Raw genomic sequence first — 15,496 nt, 5'->3', positions numbered from 1 at the left:
CAAAAAGTGGCAGGAGGAGGAAATAATTGATGCAAATTGGGGGACTAACTATGCAGGGCTGATCCTATGGAGGCATCCCATGGATTTCAATGAGTTCCTTTTTCTGTCTGGGATTTAGAGAATGCCCATTGTGATGGGCCCACTAATTACAGCTTGGAAAATTTCCATCACTGACCAGCAGACAGTGTATGGGGTCTCCTCTCAGATCTGAATCTGGAGCCTGCAGCAAACGCCAATCTCTCCCTTTGTTGTAGGTGATGAAAGTCTTAATTTGGTCCTCCACTTTCTTGTTAGCCAGGAATATGCCTTTGATCCCTGCTACCTAGGAAAAATTATAAGAGATGAAAAACCACATCGGGCGACTAGGTAAGAACAAGGCAAAGTCAGTAGTATACAGCAGATTCAGAGAGTATATTAGAACGAGCTAGCAAACGAATTCAAATAAATTCTTTGTGGCATGATAATGAACCAGTACTTTAAGGAGATTGTCCATTCTGTCTTCGCTCATTCTTGGCACTCATGGTATCGATCCAATCCCCAGAAAGACCAAACCAAACTGCCACCGCACCAACAGGAATGATTTCAGAACATTTTGGAGTGTATGAGTAAATGGTCCTTGGCACAGTTAAAGTGGAATGGTAGCTCTCTTTGGTGGCTCAAGTTGCAGAAGAGGAAAATGAGATTCCACAAGTGAAGATGTAGGGCAGGGATGTCTAACAGGTCGATCAGGATTGACTGATCAATCCCCGGTAGGTTCCAGTCGATCGCTGTTGATCCCGGGCTCCTTTTCCTTTGCTTTTCCCTAAGAGCATCCACCCCTGCCCCCTTGACCCGCTCTCCATTTTCACATGAGCACTGGAATGGGAGATGGAGTTTTCCCTGTGAGGCAGATTGTTTCCTTAGCGATCTTTTGGTGAGCAACTAATCCCCTTTACTCTAGTCTAATAACTCTAATTTACTGTAGTTTAATAACAGGGCTTTCCCCTCTAAAAAAAGCTCAACAACTTTGATCTGAACTCTCCCCCCCCAGTTCCCCCCCCCCCCCCGTGAGTAGATCACAGTCTCTTGGGAGTTGGACGTCCCTGACGTAGGGCAGGCATGTCCAACAGGTAGATCATGATCTGCCGATAGATCACTGGATGTCTGTGGTAGATCACCAGTATATCACTGTCGCCGCCGCCCGTCCCCCCAACCAAAAAAAGCTCAACAATTTTGCCCTGGACCCCTTAAAATGTGGCTTTCCCCTCCCTAAAAAAAGTTCAACAACTTCAACCTGAATCCCCCCTCCAAAAAAGGGCCTTCCTCCTTCCTAAAAAAAGCAAAAAATGTAGGGGATGTCAATGGGAACGTTTTCTCTAGTGGGTTTTTGTAGAAGAACAGCATGCAGTTTGAATGACGATCAGATCTAGCTGAGCATCCTATTTCAAATGATAGTAACCTGTCAGATGCTCTGGGAAGTTCACAGCAAGCCTTGAAAGCTAGTCTATTAGTATGAGTCTGGATCTCAGGTGTCTCTTGGTCTCATCACATTGCAGAGCCCAGTGTCATTAGAGCATTGGCAGACTTAACAAGCCCTTTGCCAGAAGCTCCCATGGAGCCCCTCAGAGAGTGAAATGCTTGACTAATGGACTCTTATTGCAGGGATTTAAATGAATCAAATAACGAGTTCAGAAGTGCTGTATGTAAAATTATGTTCTGCCAGATTGAGGGGGTTAGTGTGCGAGGGGAGGGGAATCTTCCAGAGGAGACTTAGGATAGCTTTGGCCCCTTATTAAGACGTGGGTCTTATGGGCTGCAGGAGGGGAAGATTTTTGCAGGAGGGACCAAAAGAAGTGAGAGCTGACAGAAGGAGATGGATGGCATAACTAATTGCTGCTTCTTTCAGTTGCATTAGGCGATGAATAACCAAAATGAATTAAAAAACACAAATAAATGGGAAGTGCACATAAAATGAGTATCTCTTAGGCAATCAGCTATTTATGGAAACTCAAGTTCCATAGGGGTGCAAAGGTTTCCTGATTAGTGGAGAAAGAATTGTTTTCATGTAATATAAAATGACCTGTAATTTATGCCAGAGATAATATTTTATCTTCTTATCCTGCTGAGGTATCTAACATAGATATGAATTAAAAAGAAAAGTGGGGATCCCCTAGAGGTAGGCAGATCTACCCATTGTTGCCCAGCAGTGATCTGGCAGATTCAAATTTTACAGCCCTAACTTTATGGAACCTTCTGAGTCCAGTCCAGATTTTGGATCCACTGCTTCCATTGCTTAACTGCCAAGGTAAAATTGGTTCCTTGGGGTCCAGAATTTCTGGACACTTTCTTGATGCTGCTGGCCATGTAGGGAAATGATCAAAAGTTTCTTGCATTGGTTCATTGCAAGAATATCATTAAATCAGAGGCCAATGCAGGAAGCTTCTGCACATGTCCAGTGTGGTGTAAAACATCCACTTCCAAATTTGGGGCAGAACATTTTGCTTTTTGGTTGAATTCCCCAAATTTTCAGGGATTAAAAAAATTCCCTGAAATGCAGAGGAAGTGTTCTTGAAATAGGAACTGACTTAAGATTTGAGTTTTACTCTTGAAACACCCCAAGGGAGAAGGGGAGAGAGGCCACCCGTGTGTCTGCTTTTAGCATTCTTTCTCCGAAAGTCTGCACCAGCTTGACTTGTTCCACAGCAGAGAAATATAATTTATACCACAATCACCTTGCTGAATTACTTATCAGCTGCCTCTCCTTACCAGCAGAAAAATGGAAAAGGATCTCAGAAAAAGGTTTTTTTAAAAAAAAAGAGAGAGAGAGAGAGAGAGTGTAATTTCAAATACAGAAAGTGTTTCTTACAAAGGCTTCTGACACTGCCCAAGTAACGACAGAGACCTATTTTTGAAATCCACATGGGAAGTGAGCTCAAAATTTTCTATCAAAAAACAAATTGCTTCTTAAGAACCCAGTAAGAAGACTTTAATCTCATCTCCAGAGGAATTCCTCTTTGGCAGCAGAACTCCTAAAACTATTGCTTCTTCCTTTTTCTGCATATTAGGAACTTAACAGCCCCACTCTGTTCCTCTTTATTTATATTCATAGCTGTTGCTTATTACACAGCTCCGTTTCTAAAATATGCCCCTGTATAGAAAAGAGAGCTAGTATATAACTTAACCACCTGAACATTTTGCATGCTACTTTAGGCAAGTCAGGAGCCTCATTCTTTTCTGTATCTTGAGCACTAGGAAACATTCTTCCTTTAGCAAAGATGGTCCCTGTGTCCAGAGCCCAGCTGCCCATTCTGTCATCAGAGGCCTTTCGGTTGCTCTCAAATCGACACCTGCCACCAGTTTCGCATTAACTCTTTCTATTCTTTCCAACTTTCCAGAGACCTTTCTATACTGGGCCAACAGCTCAGAAGCAGGACATCTGCCTTGCATACAGCTTCCTATATTCCTAATTTCCTATGGTGGAGGTGAACCTGGTGGAAGATACAGGATCCACAGAGGAACGGTTACCTGGTAATTAGATATCAGAACCTGAGTTCTGCTTGAGAGGAGGGGTCTACTCAGGAAGAGTAAGCACCAGGTTTATCTTGTATCTCAGGAAGGAAAATTGTGACTGTACTTGCCACAAAACATGAAACATTAAAACATGACAAATTGTCTTCAAGGTTAGTGCACTGTGCCCCAATTCTCACCTATATGTTGCTGCACCTACTGTTTGGTCTCAGCCCCTGACATGAGAAACTGATCACAAACAGTTCCAAGGCCAGAGCCAATATTTATGCGATTACCGTCTGGAACAATGTGCATTTTTAAATACACACAAATTGGATATGTACAAGGATTTAGCCAAATAACCTCTTTCGGCCACTGTTCCGTAAGTACAATTCAACAAGTGTCTAAGATCAAGTTTAAATAATTTCTTGAGGATAACCTGTTAAATGAAATTAATCCATGTACTCACAACATGGAACATTTATTTCTGATATTATTTTCTTATTTCTTATTTTATTTTATTTAAAATATTCATGAGCTGGCTCTCATTAAAACCATACCGCAGCAATGCAGAACAGAAGTGTAAGAGGAAGGGAGTACAGGGAACCCCCTCCTCTAATCAGGAGCAGCTCAACCTCTGACAAGAAGAATTCAATACAAAGTAAAAATTCAAAAACCAAAAATAATGACTGAATATTCCATTAAAACAATCCAATAAACATGATACATCATAATTACAGTAGCCAGGGATAATTCCACAGTCTTCCGGGGTAAACACTTACAAGGTGGCTTATGAAAATATCATGTACACAGGCAGGCAAATAAAGTATATATTTCTAGGAATATAAAATTAAAATGAAGAAAAGGCTAAATTTCAGGAGGAAATTATTAATGGAGGGCATGGCACTTTCTTTTAGACTTCACTTGAGAGCGATAGAGACAGAGAAAGAAAACTGTTATCGTTATTCATTGTATGCTTAGAATTCATCCAAAAAGAAAGAAAGAAATGCACTCAATTGGAAGATGGCCTTAATCTTGATTTAAATGCTGTTTGGCAGTTATATTTCTGAATGATAGCATTGTGTAACATCAATTCCTCTGGTGGCTCAAAAATGTGTAGATTTATGGACCAGCTTTGCTGCTGCTCCTCTGTTCCCCAAGAAAACGGAAGAGAAGTGTTGCCTTCAAACTAGGGCTGAAGTTGGCTTGCCTGATGGAATTCTACAGATATCTAGATTTATATTGTATTTAGGCAATGACAGAAACATGCTTGCCAGCTGAAAATAGATAAATAATCAATCTGTTTCTAAACTATAAGAAAATTCAGGGTGTTCATTTGATTATTAGTCAAAATGGCAAGGGTAAAAAAAGCTGCAAGTGAATATTTATGCTCAGATAGGCTATCAGGCCTGTCCCATAGGAAGAGAGAGTGACAAATACATAGTGACAATTGGAAGATGAATCTGCATCCACAGATAAAAAAAACATAGCATTACTGATAGACCTAGGAAGATTTTCTGCCATATGAGATTTCACTAGCCTTCCCTTTTCATTTGAGGCTTCACAGGCAACAAAAGCTGCCAGTAAAAAACAAACAAGCAGCACCCCCACCCCCAGGGTGCCAGCACAGACTTACATGTTTGCCAACATTTCACAAATATTTCTTCTGAAAGACGGTTAAAGACACAGGCTATTTTCTGATGTGCACATTGCATCCATACCAGACTAATTAACTCAAATTCACTTTCGTGGAATGCACATAGCTTGGGAGCAGCAATCTGGCATCGCTTGTAGATAGAGGCATCTCCATACGCTTGCAAAGCTTCAACAGTAAAAAATATGTCAGGAAGCACTGCTGAGGAAGAATCCAGGCTAACACTTTTGAGAGCTACGTTCAAGACCTGCATGGTACTGTTCAGTACTGAGCACATGGACAGCCTAGCATCATTTAAGGGATAGTGTTCCTTTTTTGATGAACTTTCATCCAAGAGTTTAGTTGGTCAAAAATGAACGAAAATAGAACAAACATTGATATTACAGTTTGATCAGTTTCTGGACCATTCACAATGGAAGCAGTGTGGCGCAGAAGTGTCGTAAATTAAGCAAAATAAAGCATATCCTCAAAGTATTTGTATTGCTCTCCTGATAAAATTCCGAATGCTAATTTTCACTGCGAACACACTAAGTCAGGGGTCAGCAAACTTTTTCAGCAGGGGGCCAGTCCACTGTCCTTCAGACCTTGTGGGGGGCCGGACTATATTTTTTGGGGGGGGGAAATATGAGCGAATTCCTATGCCCCACAAATAACCCAGAGATGCATTTTAAATATAAGGACACATTCTACTCATGTAAAAACATGCTGATTCCCGGACCATCTGCGGGCCGGATTTAGAAGGCGATTGGGCCGCATCCGGCCCCCGGGCCTTAATTTGGGGACCCCTGTGCTAAGTAATAGACAATAATCCTTTTAATTAGCAGACAGCCCTACTATGAAATGATATTTGCAAGAGACAAGGTTGCTTCAACATGGCTTTGGATGCCTACCTCATAAAGGTCAATGACGACATTCCCCTCTAGTCCTCGGTTGCTCTTGACGTTCTCCAAGGCTAGGGTGAAGTAGATCCCTCGGGTGTCAGAGATGTAAAGGTTGTATGTGTCATTCTGGTTCCATTCCTGAACTGCTGCAAACACCTGATTCTCATTTGTGCTGATAATATGCATGTCCTGTTAAGGAAGATAAAAAGCTTATTACCCCCCGATCTTTATATTTCTCTGCCCTTTGGGACACAAAGCAATTACCATGACTTATGCCACAGCAGGGGAAGGACCATGAGTTATGAGTGATGTTAAACAATTTTCTATTAGACCAAGCCAATAAATTATGATATTCTGCCTTTCCTTATTTGTGTGTTTTTAATTTTAAAATGGCTGCAGGGTGGTTAGTGAGGAAGAGGGAAGGAGATTCCAGAGTCCTTGAAGGAGTTTCATCCTACTTCATTTTTTATTTATACATTTGCATGTTTTATTGCTCCTGGAAGATTCACAGCCTAAAGGGCTCCTAGCAAGTAGACCTGGAAAGCACAGCTGTCAAGCTAGCCAGGACAGTGAGCCTAAACTTGCAATAAGAGAGACTAAGCTCTAGCAATAAGAAATGAGTTAGAATTTCCATCCATCCCAAAGTGGCTACCAAATTGCCCTTTTCCTGGCAAACATCAGTCTTGGACCTGAAAAATTAAGGCAATCTCTAGTATCTCCAGGTAGGTCTGGGAGGCACTCCCAGTGCGAAATCCTGAAGAGTCATTGCCAGTCATCAGCTGGGAAGACAGGTGAACTAATGCCAGTGTACTGGAAGAAGCAAAGATCACCAGTGTCAAAGCAATGATTCTTCAACATCAATTTCATCGGACTGGTCATGTTGTATGGATGCCTGATGCCTTCCAAAGCAACTGCTCTATTTCGAACGTAAAAATGGAAAGCGTAATTCTGGTGGTCAACAAAAGAGGTTCAAAGACTCTCTCAAGGTAAATCTTTAAAAATGTAATGTAAGTACCGATAACTGGGAAACGCGGGCCTGCGAGCACTCCAAATGGTGAACAGCCTTTACCAAAGGTGTCATGAGTTTTGAAGACACTCAAACTCAGGACACAAGGGAGAAACATGCTAAGAGGAAGGCACTCTTGGCAAATCCACACCGTGATCAACTCCCGCCCTGAAACCTATGTCCCCACTGTGGAAGGACGTGTGGATCCAGAATTGGCCTCCACAGTCACTTACGGACTCACTGTTAAGACCGTGTTCATGGAAGACAATGCTACTCAGCTATGAGTGATCACCAAAGAAGAAAGAAGACTGAGGTACATATAGATGGCCCCAACTGGTCTGACTCCAGAAGTTTCCTATGTTCCTTTGTTTATGAACAGATAGAAATGTAATAAACAAGATATACTCTTTATTGAATGGTAGAAAAGTAACAAACAAAGCAGGATGATGGAAAGCTGCCTTACACCAAATCAGACTATTGCCCAGTCTAGCTCAGTATTTTCTGCACTGACTGGCATCACTTCTCCAGGGTTTCAGGCAGTGGGCATTCCCATTCCTACCTGGAGTTACCAGGAATCGAAGCTGAGTTTTTCTGCCTGCAAAACCAATGTTCTACCACTGAGCTATGGCCATCTCCTTAATTAAATTATCTCTTCTTGCCAAAGACTTTGTACTTATCAATACTGCTTATACAAGGCACATTTACCTTTGGTAGTGAGTACTTGGGCAACTTTATTTGTGTGAAGGGTTCCCTTCTGTAGGACACATAGTAATTTGCTCTTCCACCAGTCGTCACCTGTACAAATACAAAGAGAGAGAATAATGAATACTATTTAAGCACGTATCATTTGGTGACTCCCTGACAATTTTGCAAGATTTTTGGTTCATAGAATCATAGTGTTGGAAGGGACCCGAAGGGTCATCCAGTCCAACCCCTTGCAATGCAGAAATCTCAGCTAAAGCATCAGGGTGGTAATTCAGGGTGGTAATTCAGCATCATTGTTTGGAGGGGGGAATGCCTGCAAATCGTAAATGTCATCCTGCTCTCCATGCTTGCTGAAGCTGAAATAGTCATCCGCAATCGTGTTGTTCTGAATTTTATCTCAGTTTCTATTCTCGGTTGCATGCACAACCTCACATTTCAATTTTGATTATGATTTATCTGCTGAGTTTCAGAAGAAGGACTGGAGCAAGTATAGTTTTGTTTGCACCCAAGCCAAATGGGCGACTAGAAATCAAACCCTTTTCTTTGAGGTGTTTCTAGACAGATTGCTGTATAATTTGTTCTAACAATGTCCTGAGTATTGAGGCCAGGCTAACCTGGGGAACTATAGTCTCATTAGTCTGACTTCAATACCTGGGAAATTGCTAGAACAAATTATAAAGCAATCAATTTGTAGCCACTTCTTGGAAATTGCTAGCAGTCAGCATGGATTTATAAAGCAGAAGGCTTACCAAACCAATCTAAACTCTTCCTTTTGAGGGTAGCTGATTTAGTGGGCAAGAAAAATATAGTTGTCATAATCAACCTCTACTTTTGACAAGGCACTAGATGACACTAGTAAGAAAGAGAGGAAGAAAGGATCTGCAAGGGGATGGCCAGCTTATGACTCAAAAGGGATACTATCAACACAAAGAGAACTGTTCTAAAAGAGAGCTCCCTAATTGGTCTGTTTTGGATCCAGTGTGGGTCTACACTGTAAATAAAATACATAAAAGTATGGAGAATATTTGCATCACATATATTTTAAGATAATATTAGGATAATATTTGTTTTTTATTGCTCCTATAAATAATAAAATGGGAAACTATGATGGGAAATGAAATCATTACATATAGAAAAATGGAGGAAGCAAACTACCAGTTCTGGCTAAGCACTTCTAAAAGTGCCTACAACTTATAATTGATAAATAAGAGAACACACATATCTATACTGCATATCCAGGCCCTGCTCGTACCAAAGATATAGGGTTTTATATTTGTCACTGGTCAAATGGAAGGGTAGCAAGAATATTTTCAGAAGAAGAAAAGTGAAGTGAATAAATTTCGACTCTATAGTATTTGCTTTAGCATGCATGCAGGGTCTGAGATAATGCAATAGACCACATGCTCCTTTATTATATCAAAACATTTACTGACTTTTAAGATTTCTAATAAAGCATAGAAAATTCCCTTTGCAGATATGTATTTTTCCTTCCTTTGAAATTTCGGCATTTTATATTGCTGTAGCATCAATAATACTCCCAGCAATCATATCATCTCTAGATGGTGGCATATTTCTATAGACAAGCTGTCATTCAAAGGCAGAGCTAAGACTGGCTATAATGCACAGAGATTTCATATCTGATCTTCTCCAGACAGGGCTCTGGCAGTGAATGAGAAGTGAAAAAGAGGCCTGTCCTTTAGAGCAGTCAAAGATTTTTGGAATCTGATTCTGCTCTGAATGTGGGACTTTATCATAAATTCTTCAGTGCATCACTCTCAATCCAGACATGCGGAGCCGAGATCATTTTGTCCAGAAGAAGTGGTTACAAAAAGAAGGAGTCGGTGCAGCAGTACTTAAGTTATAAAGGTGCTGTGCAACGGCATCTTCTATAGCATGACCTGACAATCTTCCTCTGTTGCATAAATAGTAGGAAGGATTGTTATTGACAATTATTAGGCACCACCAACTAGAATATGTCTTGTACAATCAGAAGGTTGGGATTCAGGATTTCATTTATTTATTATTTAGTAAGAGATTTGGCAATAGTCATCAAAATTATTGCAGCACGGCTTACAAAAAATTGGATGCTATAAAACAAAATATGTAATAAGTAAAACAATTTAAAATAATTATAAATTGCACAAATAACACAGTTAGCAACAACAACAACAACTATAACAACAACACCCTTGAGTATCTAAAAGCCTGACAAAAAAAAATATCACAAATTTTAACCTGGCATTTCCCATACCAATGGATTCAAGTTACAAGAAAGGAGATTTTGACTCATCATCAGGAAGAATTTTCTGATACTAAGAGCTGTTTGACAGCGGAACAAACACCCTCGGGAGGTTGTGGACTCCCCTCAATTGGAGGTTTTCAAGCAGAGGTTGGGTGGCCATCTCTCATGGATGTTTTAGTTTAGACTCCTGCATTGCAGGGGTTCGACTAGATGACCCTTGGAGTCCCTTCCAACTCTATGAATCTATGATACTATGTATCAAGGTACACTTCAGTGTGGAATTCGTTCCAAAGACGTGGAAACACCAGCCAAAAGAGTTTTTCATGGGCCCCTATGCTATATGTTTTATTCAACACAGGGGCCATCAAATTCTAGCCCTAGGAATCACCCCATTATAGAACTTCCATCTTTTTTGGATTCAGTTTCAAATTACTGGTCAGTATCAAACTCATTACTGTCTTCAGGTACATATTAACAATCTTCACTGCCTCTCTTGATACTGATGGATCTAGGAGGCATCAGCATATTTGTGATACGTTGCTCCGAATGCCCTTCTGACTGCTTCCAGTAGGTTCACATAGATATTCAACAGCATAGGGAGTAAGACTGATTCCTGTGGGACTCTCACAGAGCTAAGCAGAAGTCACCCAATGTTACTTTATGGAACCACCCTCAAAATAGGAGCAAAACCACCAGAAAGCAATGCCTCCAATTCCAAATGTGGTTAGGAAGGATACCATGGCCAATGGCATCAAAAGCCACTGAGAGGCCCAAGAGAATCAACAGGGTTGCACTCGTCCTATGTCTCTTCTGTCAAAAATAATCAACTAGGGCAAGCAAGACAGCTTTGACTACCAAACCAAGCCTTTTGCCAGACTGAAATGCGCCTAGATCAGTTTCATCTAAGCACACCTGAAGATCACCACTGTCTGCTGGGGCACCTTGCCCAAGAAGGGAAGATTAGCAATTTGATGATACCACCACCTCCTTCAAGGCCAATGGCTGTGGAAGTCTCCCAATGCCACCATGGAAGGGCTCTCCAACAGCACCCCTGGATCCAACTCTGACAGTTCAACCCCAGAGAGGCTGTTGGGTAGTGAGGTGGATAGTGGACCAACAAGATCCTTATTCTTTCTCTCAGGTCCAACATTTAAAACAGACCCTCATCTCCAGTCACAGAACGGATAACCGCAACTCCCTCTCCCCACCCCTCCAGTCCGGACTGCTGCTGCACTGAGTAAACTACTCAGTGCACCCAGCTCACCCACCCATGTCCTTCCCATTAAATCATGGAACAAATATGTTTTATTCAAGACCAACATGGCATTTATCTGCAGCAGCACCAGACTTGAGAGTGAAATGGTATGGCCAGCCAAATTCAGAGAGGTGGGGAGTGGCTAAGAAGGGATAATAGTCTAATGATGGCTAAGTCACCTTCTACAAGATTTTATTAAACATCTGCAACATTATCTCTTCCCTTGCCAGTAATCACTGGAATGACAGGTCCATACTATTCATATCATATCCCTTCTCAGCACATGGAATCTGTCCACACCAAGAGCCAGAATGATATTACAGCCAAGTCTTTTATATGGATTATCATATCAGAGATAAGCCATCAGATGATACCATTTCCAGTGGTCTCTACATGATTCATGTGACATGTGCTCTGGCTCTTGCTTTACAGCTGAGCTGAGCTTTTAATCCAGAGATCTCACCACAATCGTACCTCCAAGACTCTGCTGGATTGCACTGAGTGGCAAGAAATTCCAAACATTATAGGAAACACCATGGAAGCAAAGAAAAAGAAAAAGAAAAGCATAGCTATATGCTCAACTGCAGCTCCACTGGGAGAAAGAAAGGAAACCCTCTGGGAGGACCAATCTGATGCTTACATCAGCAGGGATATGGCCTTTTCATGATTTACACCTAGGGTAATAAAAATCACAAGCAATTATCAAACCTTCATTACCATTTGTGAAGCTCTCTAGTGAGGAATGAAGTTCAGGAGCCCCTTTTTCATTTATTTTGATGAACTTTGCATATAAGAAAACTTGCCTACACTGAATCCGAGGGATTATTACAGCTTTCCCCCCCCCCTCCGACACCACCTTTTATTTCATATTTGATGAATGCCATCCAATTATTTCCCCTGCACTCATCCATCATACTTAGCCCAGAATTAGCTGGGTTTGTCTTTTTTACTCCCCCTTTACTTAATGATGGGCTCGTTAATCTGGGTGGGGTTTTTTCCCCTTCCCTTGGCTTTATATTTTATGAGTTTAATTAGGAACCTGGCCAATTGAAATGATTCCATCGGACAAATGTGTTTATCATTAAATGTATCTGTCTTCTCTGCTTGATGTTCTGACTTCCCTTTTCCAGGACTGGTCCCGCCTCTTTGCGGTATTTCATACCTGCACCACACTTCAAATGTAATAAATGAGTAAATCTTTATAACAAAATGCTAATCTAGCATGATATCTGTGTCTCCTTTAAAATTATTTTAATACATTCCGAATATTTCTTGTGTGAACATAAGAAGATCCACACTGGATCAGACCCAAGGCCCATATAATCCAGGATCCTGTTCTCACAATGACCAATCAGATGCCCGTGGGAACCCTGTAGGGAGGACAGGAGCACAACAGCACTCTCCCTACTTCCTTGCAACTGTATTCAGAGGCATACCACCTCCAATAATTAATATTATATTCATAATCAAACCTGATTCATAACAGGGCAGCTGTCTTCCTTAGGAGTAAAGGTAAAGGTAAAGGTAAAGGACCCCTGGACAGTTAAGTCCAGTCAAAGGCAACTATGGGGTGCATCCATAGCTGCCAAGTTATCCCTTTTTTAAAGGGATTTTCCCTTATGCTGAATAGGCTTCCTCGCGAGAAAAGGGAAAACTTGGCAGCTATGGGTGCAGCGCTCATCTTGCAGCCAGTGTTTGTCCACAGACAGCTTTGTTGGCTGTATCTCAACTTGTTTCCTTTTGGAAACAATGGGAGGGAAAGAAAAGGAAAGATGTAGATACATACCTGAGTGAATCTGATCTTACCCCAGTTGATGTCAGGGACCAGGATGGCATTGATCCTTTGGATCCCAGCTGTTTCTCAGTCCTCCTCTGGCATACCACCTTTTTGGCCCTACCAGAGTCAGAGCTCTAGTTTGGCCAGGCTCTCTGCTTCTTCAGCAGTGGTACGGAAGGGGAATCCAACATCAAGTCTCTCTCTCTCTCTCTCTCTCTCTCTCTCTCTCTCTCTCTCTCTCTCTCTCTCCCATCAGGACTTTGCCTCTTACATTAGAGAGGGATATCCCATGTCTCTTATAACCCCAGGACACTCTTTCAGGGTCCATAAGAGTGCACCCTTAGCAACTTGTCATCAAAGTTGAACACACTGGTGATTTCATAAAATGCTGTGCTCTTGTTCTGATGATTAACTGTGATAGGCATGCCTGCTCTTTGAATCAGGAGCCCGTAGTAAGTTCCCAAACAGTCCCCCAAACAGGAGCCCATAGCAAGTTCCCAAAAAGTCCCCCAAACAGTTCCCAAACATAGCTATCACTGCAAATTGAGACCTTGTGGCATTACATTTGCCTAACCATGGCATCTCATCGATTTGCTAATTAGGCAAAATGCTTGACTTCTACCACCACCCTCCCAGCAATGACTGCTTCCCAAAACAATTGCACAGGCCACATATAAAAAACTGAAGTTGAACATCCACAACAACACCCTTCAAGCGTTCTCTCCAAAGTAAAAAAAAAAATGACACCGACAGCTACTTATATTTAATCATCTTTATGAAGAGTTACAGGAGGAGAACATTTTAGTCTTTTTAGGTGAGTATTATATTCCCTTGTGCAGATGTTTTTTGATGCACCAGACAAAAATGGAATGAGGGAAGGGAAGGAGAAAAAAAGTGAGAAATGGCACAATAAAAGGCCCCCAGAAGCAAAAGAAAGAGAGGAATGTTAATCAATTTTTGCCAACAGATGTTTTGCTTCAAGTTCCAAATCCAATAATACTTGGCTCAGTGTAGATGAAACAGTGACAGGAACTGGGGAATGCACAATCTCAAATAAGAAAACACTTGATTGAACATTGCTCTTATATCTTCACTGTGCTGTTGTTTTTAAAATAAGCATCTGTGTTGCATTATCTCTAGTCTCCTTGGGTTTTTATTTTTGTGGGAGCAATCCATTCCCGCTCTTCCTTTACATTTCTTAAGACTGATAATAAGTAGATCAACACTGTCAGGCATTATTCACCAATAAAACAGCTGCAATCATGTTCATCCCTGAAACGTCTCCATCCTATTAGTTTCATAATAAGCTTTTAATGATTGGTTCAATAGAAGACTCAAGGAACTGACCCCTGTGGTCCTGCCAGAGTGTTCTTGTCACCATTGATCACAAAGATAAAAATCAATTGGAGCTAAAGAGGGAGAAGTTAAAAATAAATTGTGTGGATCGATTTCTGTTAAAACCTGATAGCTCCATCTGAAGAGCCAAGGAAAAATATATTTCTATTGCATAATTGCCATGAATATATTTGAATAGATGGCTATGAATAGATGGCATGACCTAAAATGTTGCCCAGCTCCAATATACATGCATGGTTCCATGAAAGAAAGGATTCCACATTCCCTTTCTGACTAAGGAAGGAAATGGGGAAGACCTTATTTGTGAAAATGATTCTTTGTGCATATCAGAACACTGTGGACATCTGGATCCAAGCAATGGCATAGTTATATTGGGATAAAAATGTGTAAGGCTGCAAACCTAACCCATCCCCATCCCTGTGCGGAGATTTGCAGAACAATAGAGCCACAATTGCATCTCCAATCTGGCCCATCATTGTAGCTGCAGCAGAAGTGGGGATAGGACAGTGAGAACAGCTACCTGCACCGGGTCCAGGTTGGTGCGGTGTTTGATTCTTGGTCAGGCCCAATGCCAGCTGGCAATGGCTATGATTGGCTTAGAATCCAAGCTTCCCCAGCCCCTCCCATTTCAGGGCTTTCCATTGGTGGACATACTGTCAGTGGGCTTCATACCCAGCTGCAAATTTAGAAGCTGCAAATAGGCCTGCTTAGCTGGGAGAGCTAAGCCGAGAGTCACCTCTGTCCTATAGCCTGGCATGGAGGGCAGCAGTTATATTGCTCTGTAAACCAGTAAATATGGACCTTCCTGGAAATCTGTAGACATTATTTTCATTTCTTTTCTAGCTTTCCAAGGAATCGTCACCTATAGGTATCTTGTTTCATACATGGATATCGGGTCAAAGACCAGCTGAAGTAGGTGTCAGACTCAAGCACAGATGTGACATATGAAATCTGGCTGCACTTTTGTAAAATTGCCAAAGAAACTCAGAGATAGTAACAGGAACAAGAATTACATGGATACAGTGTTGACATACTTTGCCAATACTGTGCTTGTCTTTAGCTAAATGCTTTAGAAAGTATTTTTTTCTTAAACCAAATTTTACGTAAGACCGAATTCTTCTTGTAAGAATTCTT

At 41.3% G+C, this 15,496-nt stretch overlaps 1 protein-coding gene across 1 annotated transcript in view; it reads right to left on the bottom strand.

Annotated features, from left to right (window-relative positions):
* SORCS3 (sortilin related VPS10 domain containing receptor 3) overlaps positions 1-15,496 on the bottom strand; it is a 420,615-nt gene that overhangs the window by 103,853 nt on the left and 301,266 nt on the right. Inside the window, exons 8-10 of the mRNA XM_035133724.2 lie at positions 7,733-7,822; positions 6,031-6,210; positions 176-322 (exon numbers count right to left, since the gene is read on the bottom strand). Coding sequence (XP_034989615.2) covers positions 176-322; positions 6,031-6,210; positions 7,733-7,822 — 417 coding nt within the window. The remainder of the gene's footprint in view (positions 1-175; positions 323-6,030; positions 6,211-7,732; positions 7,823-15,496) is intronic.

This window comes from Zootoca vivipara, chromosome 5 (assembly GCF_963506605.1).
Source record: "Zootoca vivipara chromosome 5, rZooViv1.1, whole genome shotgun sequence".
Lineage (NCBI taxonomy): Eukaryota > Metazoa > Chordata > Lepidosauria > Squamata > Lacertidae > Zootoca > Zootoca vivipara.
The sequence above is the reverse complement of the archived record's forward strand: the minus strand, read 5'-3'. Positions and strand labels throughout refer to the sequence as shown.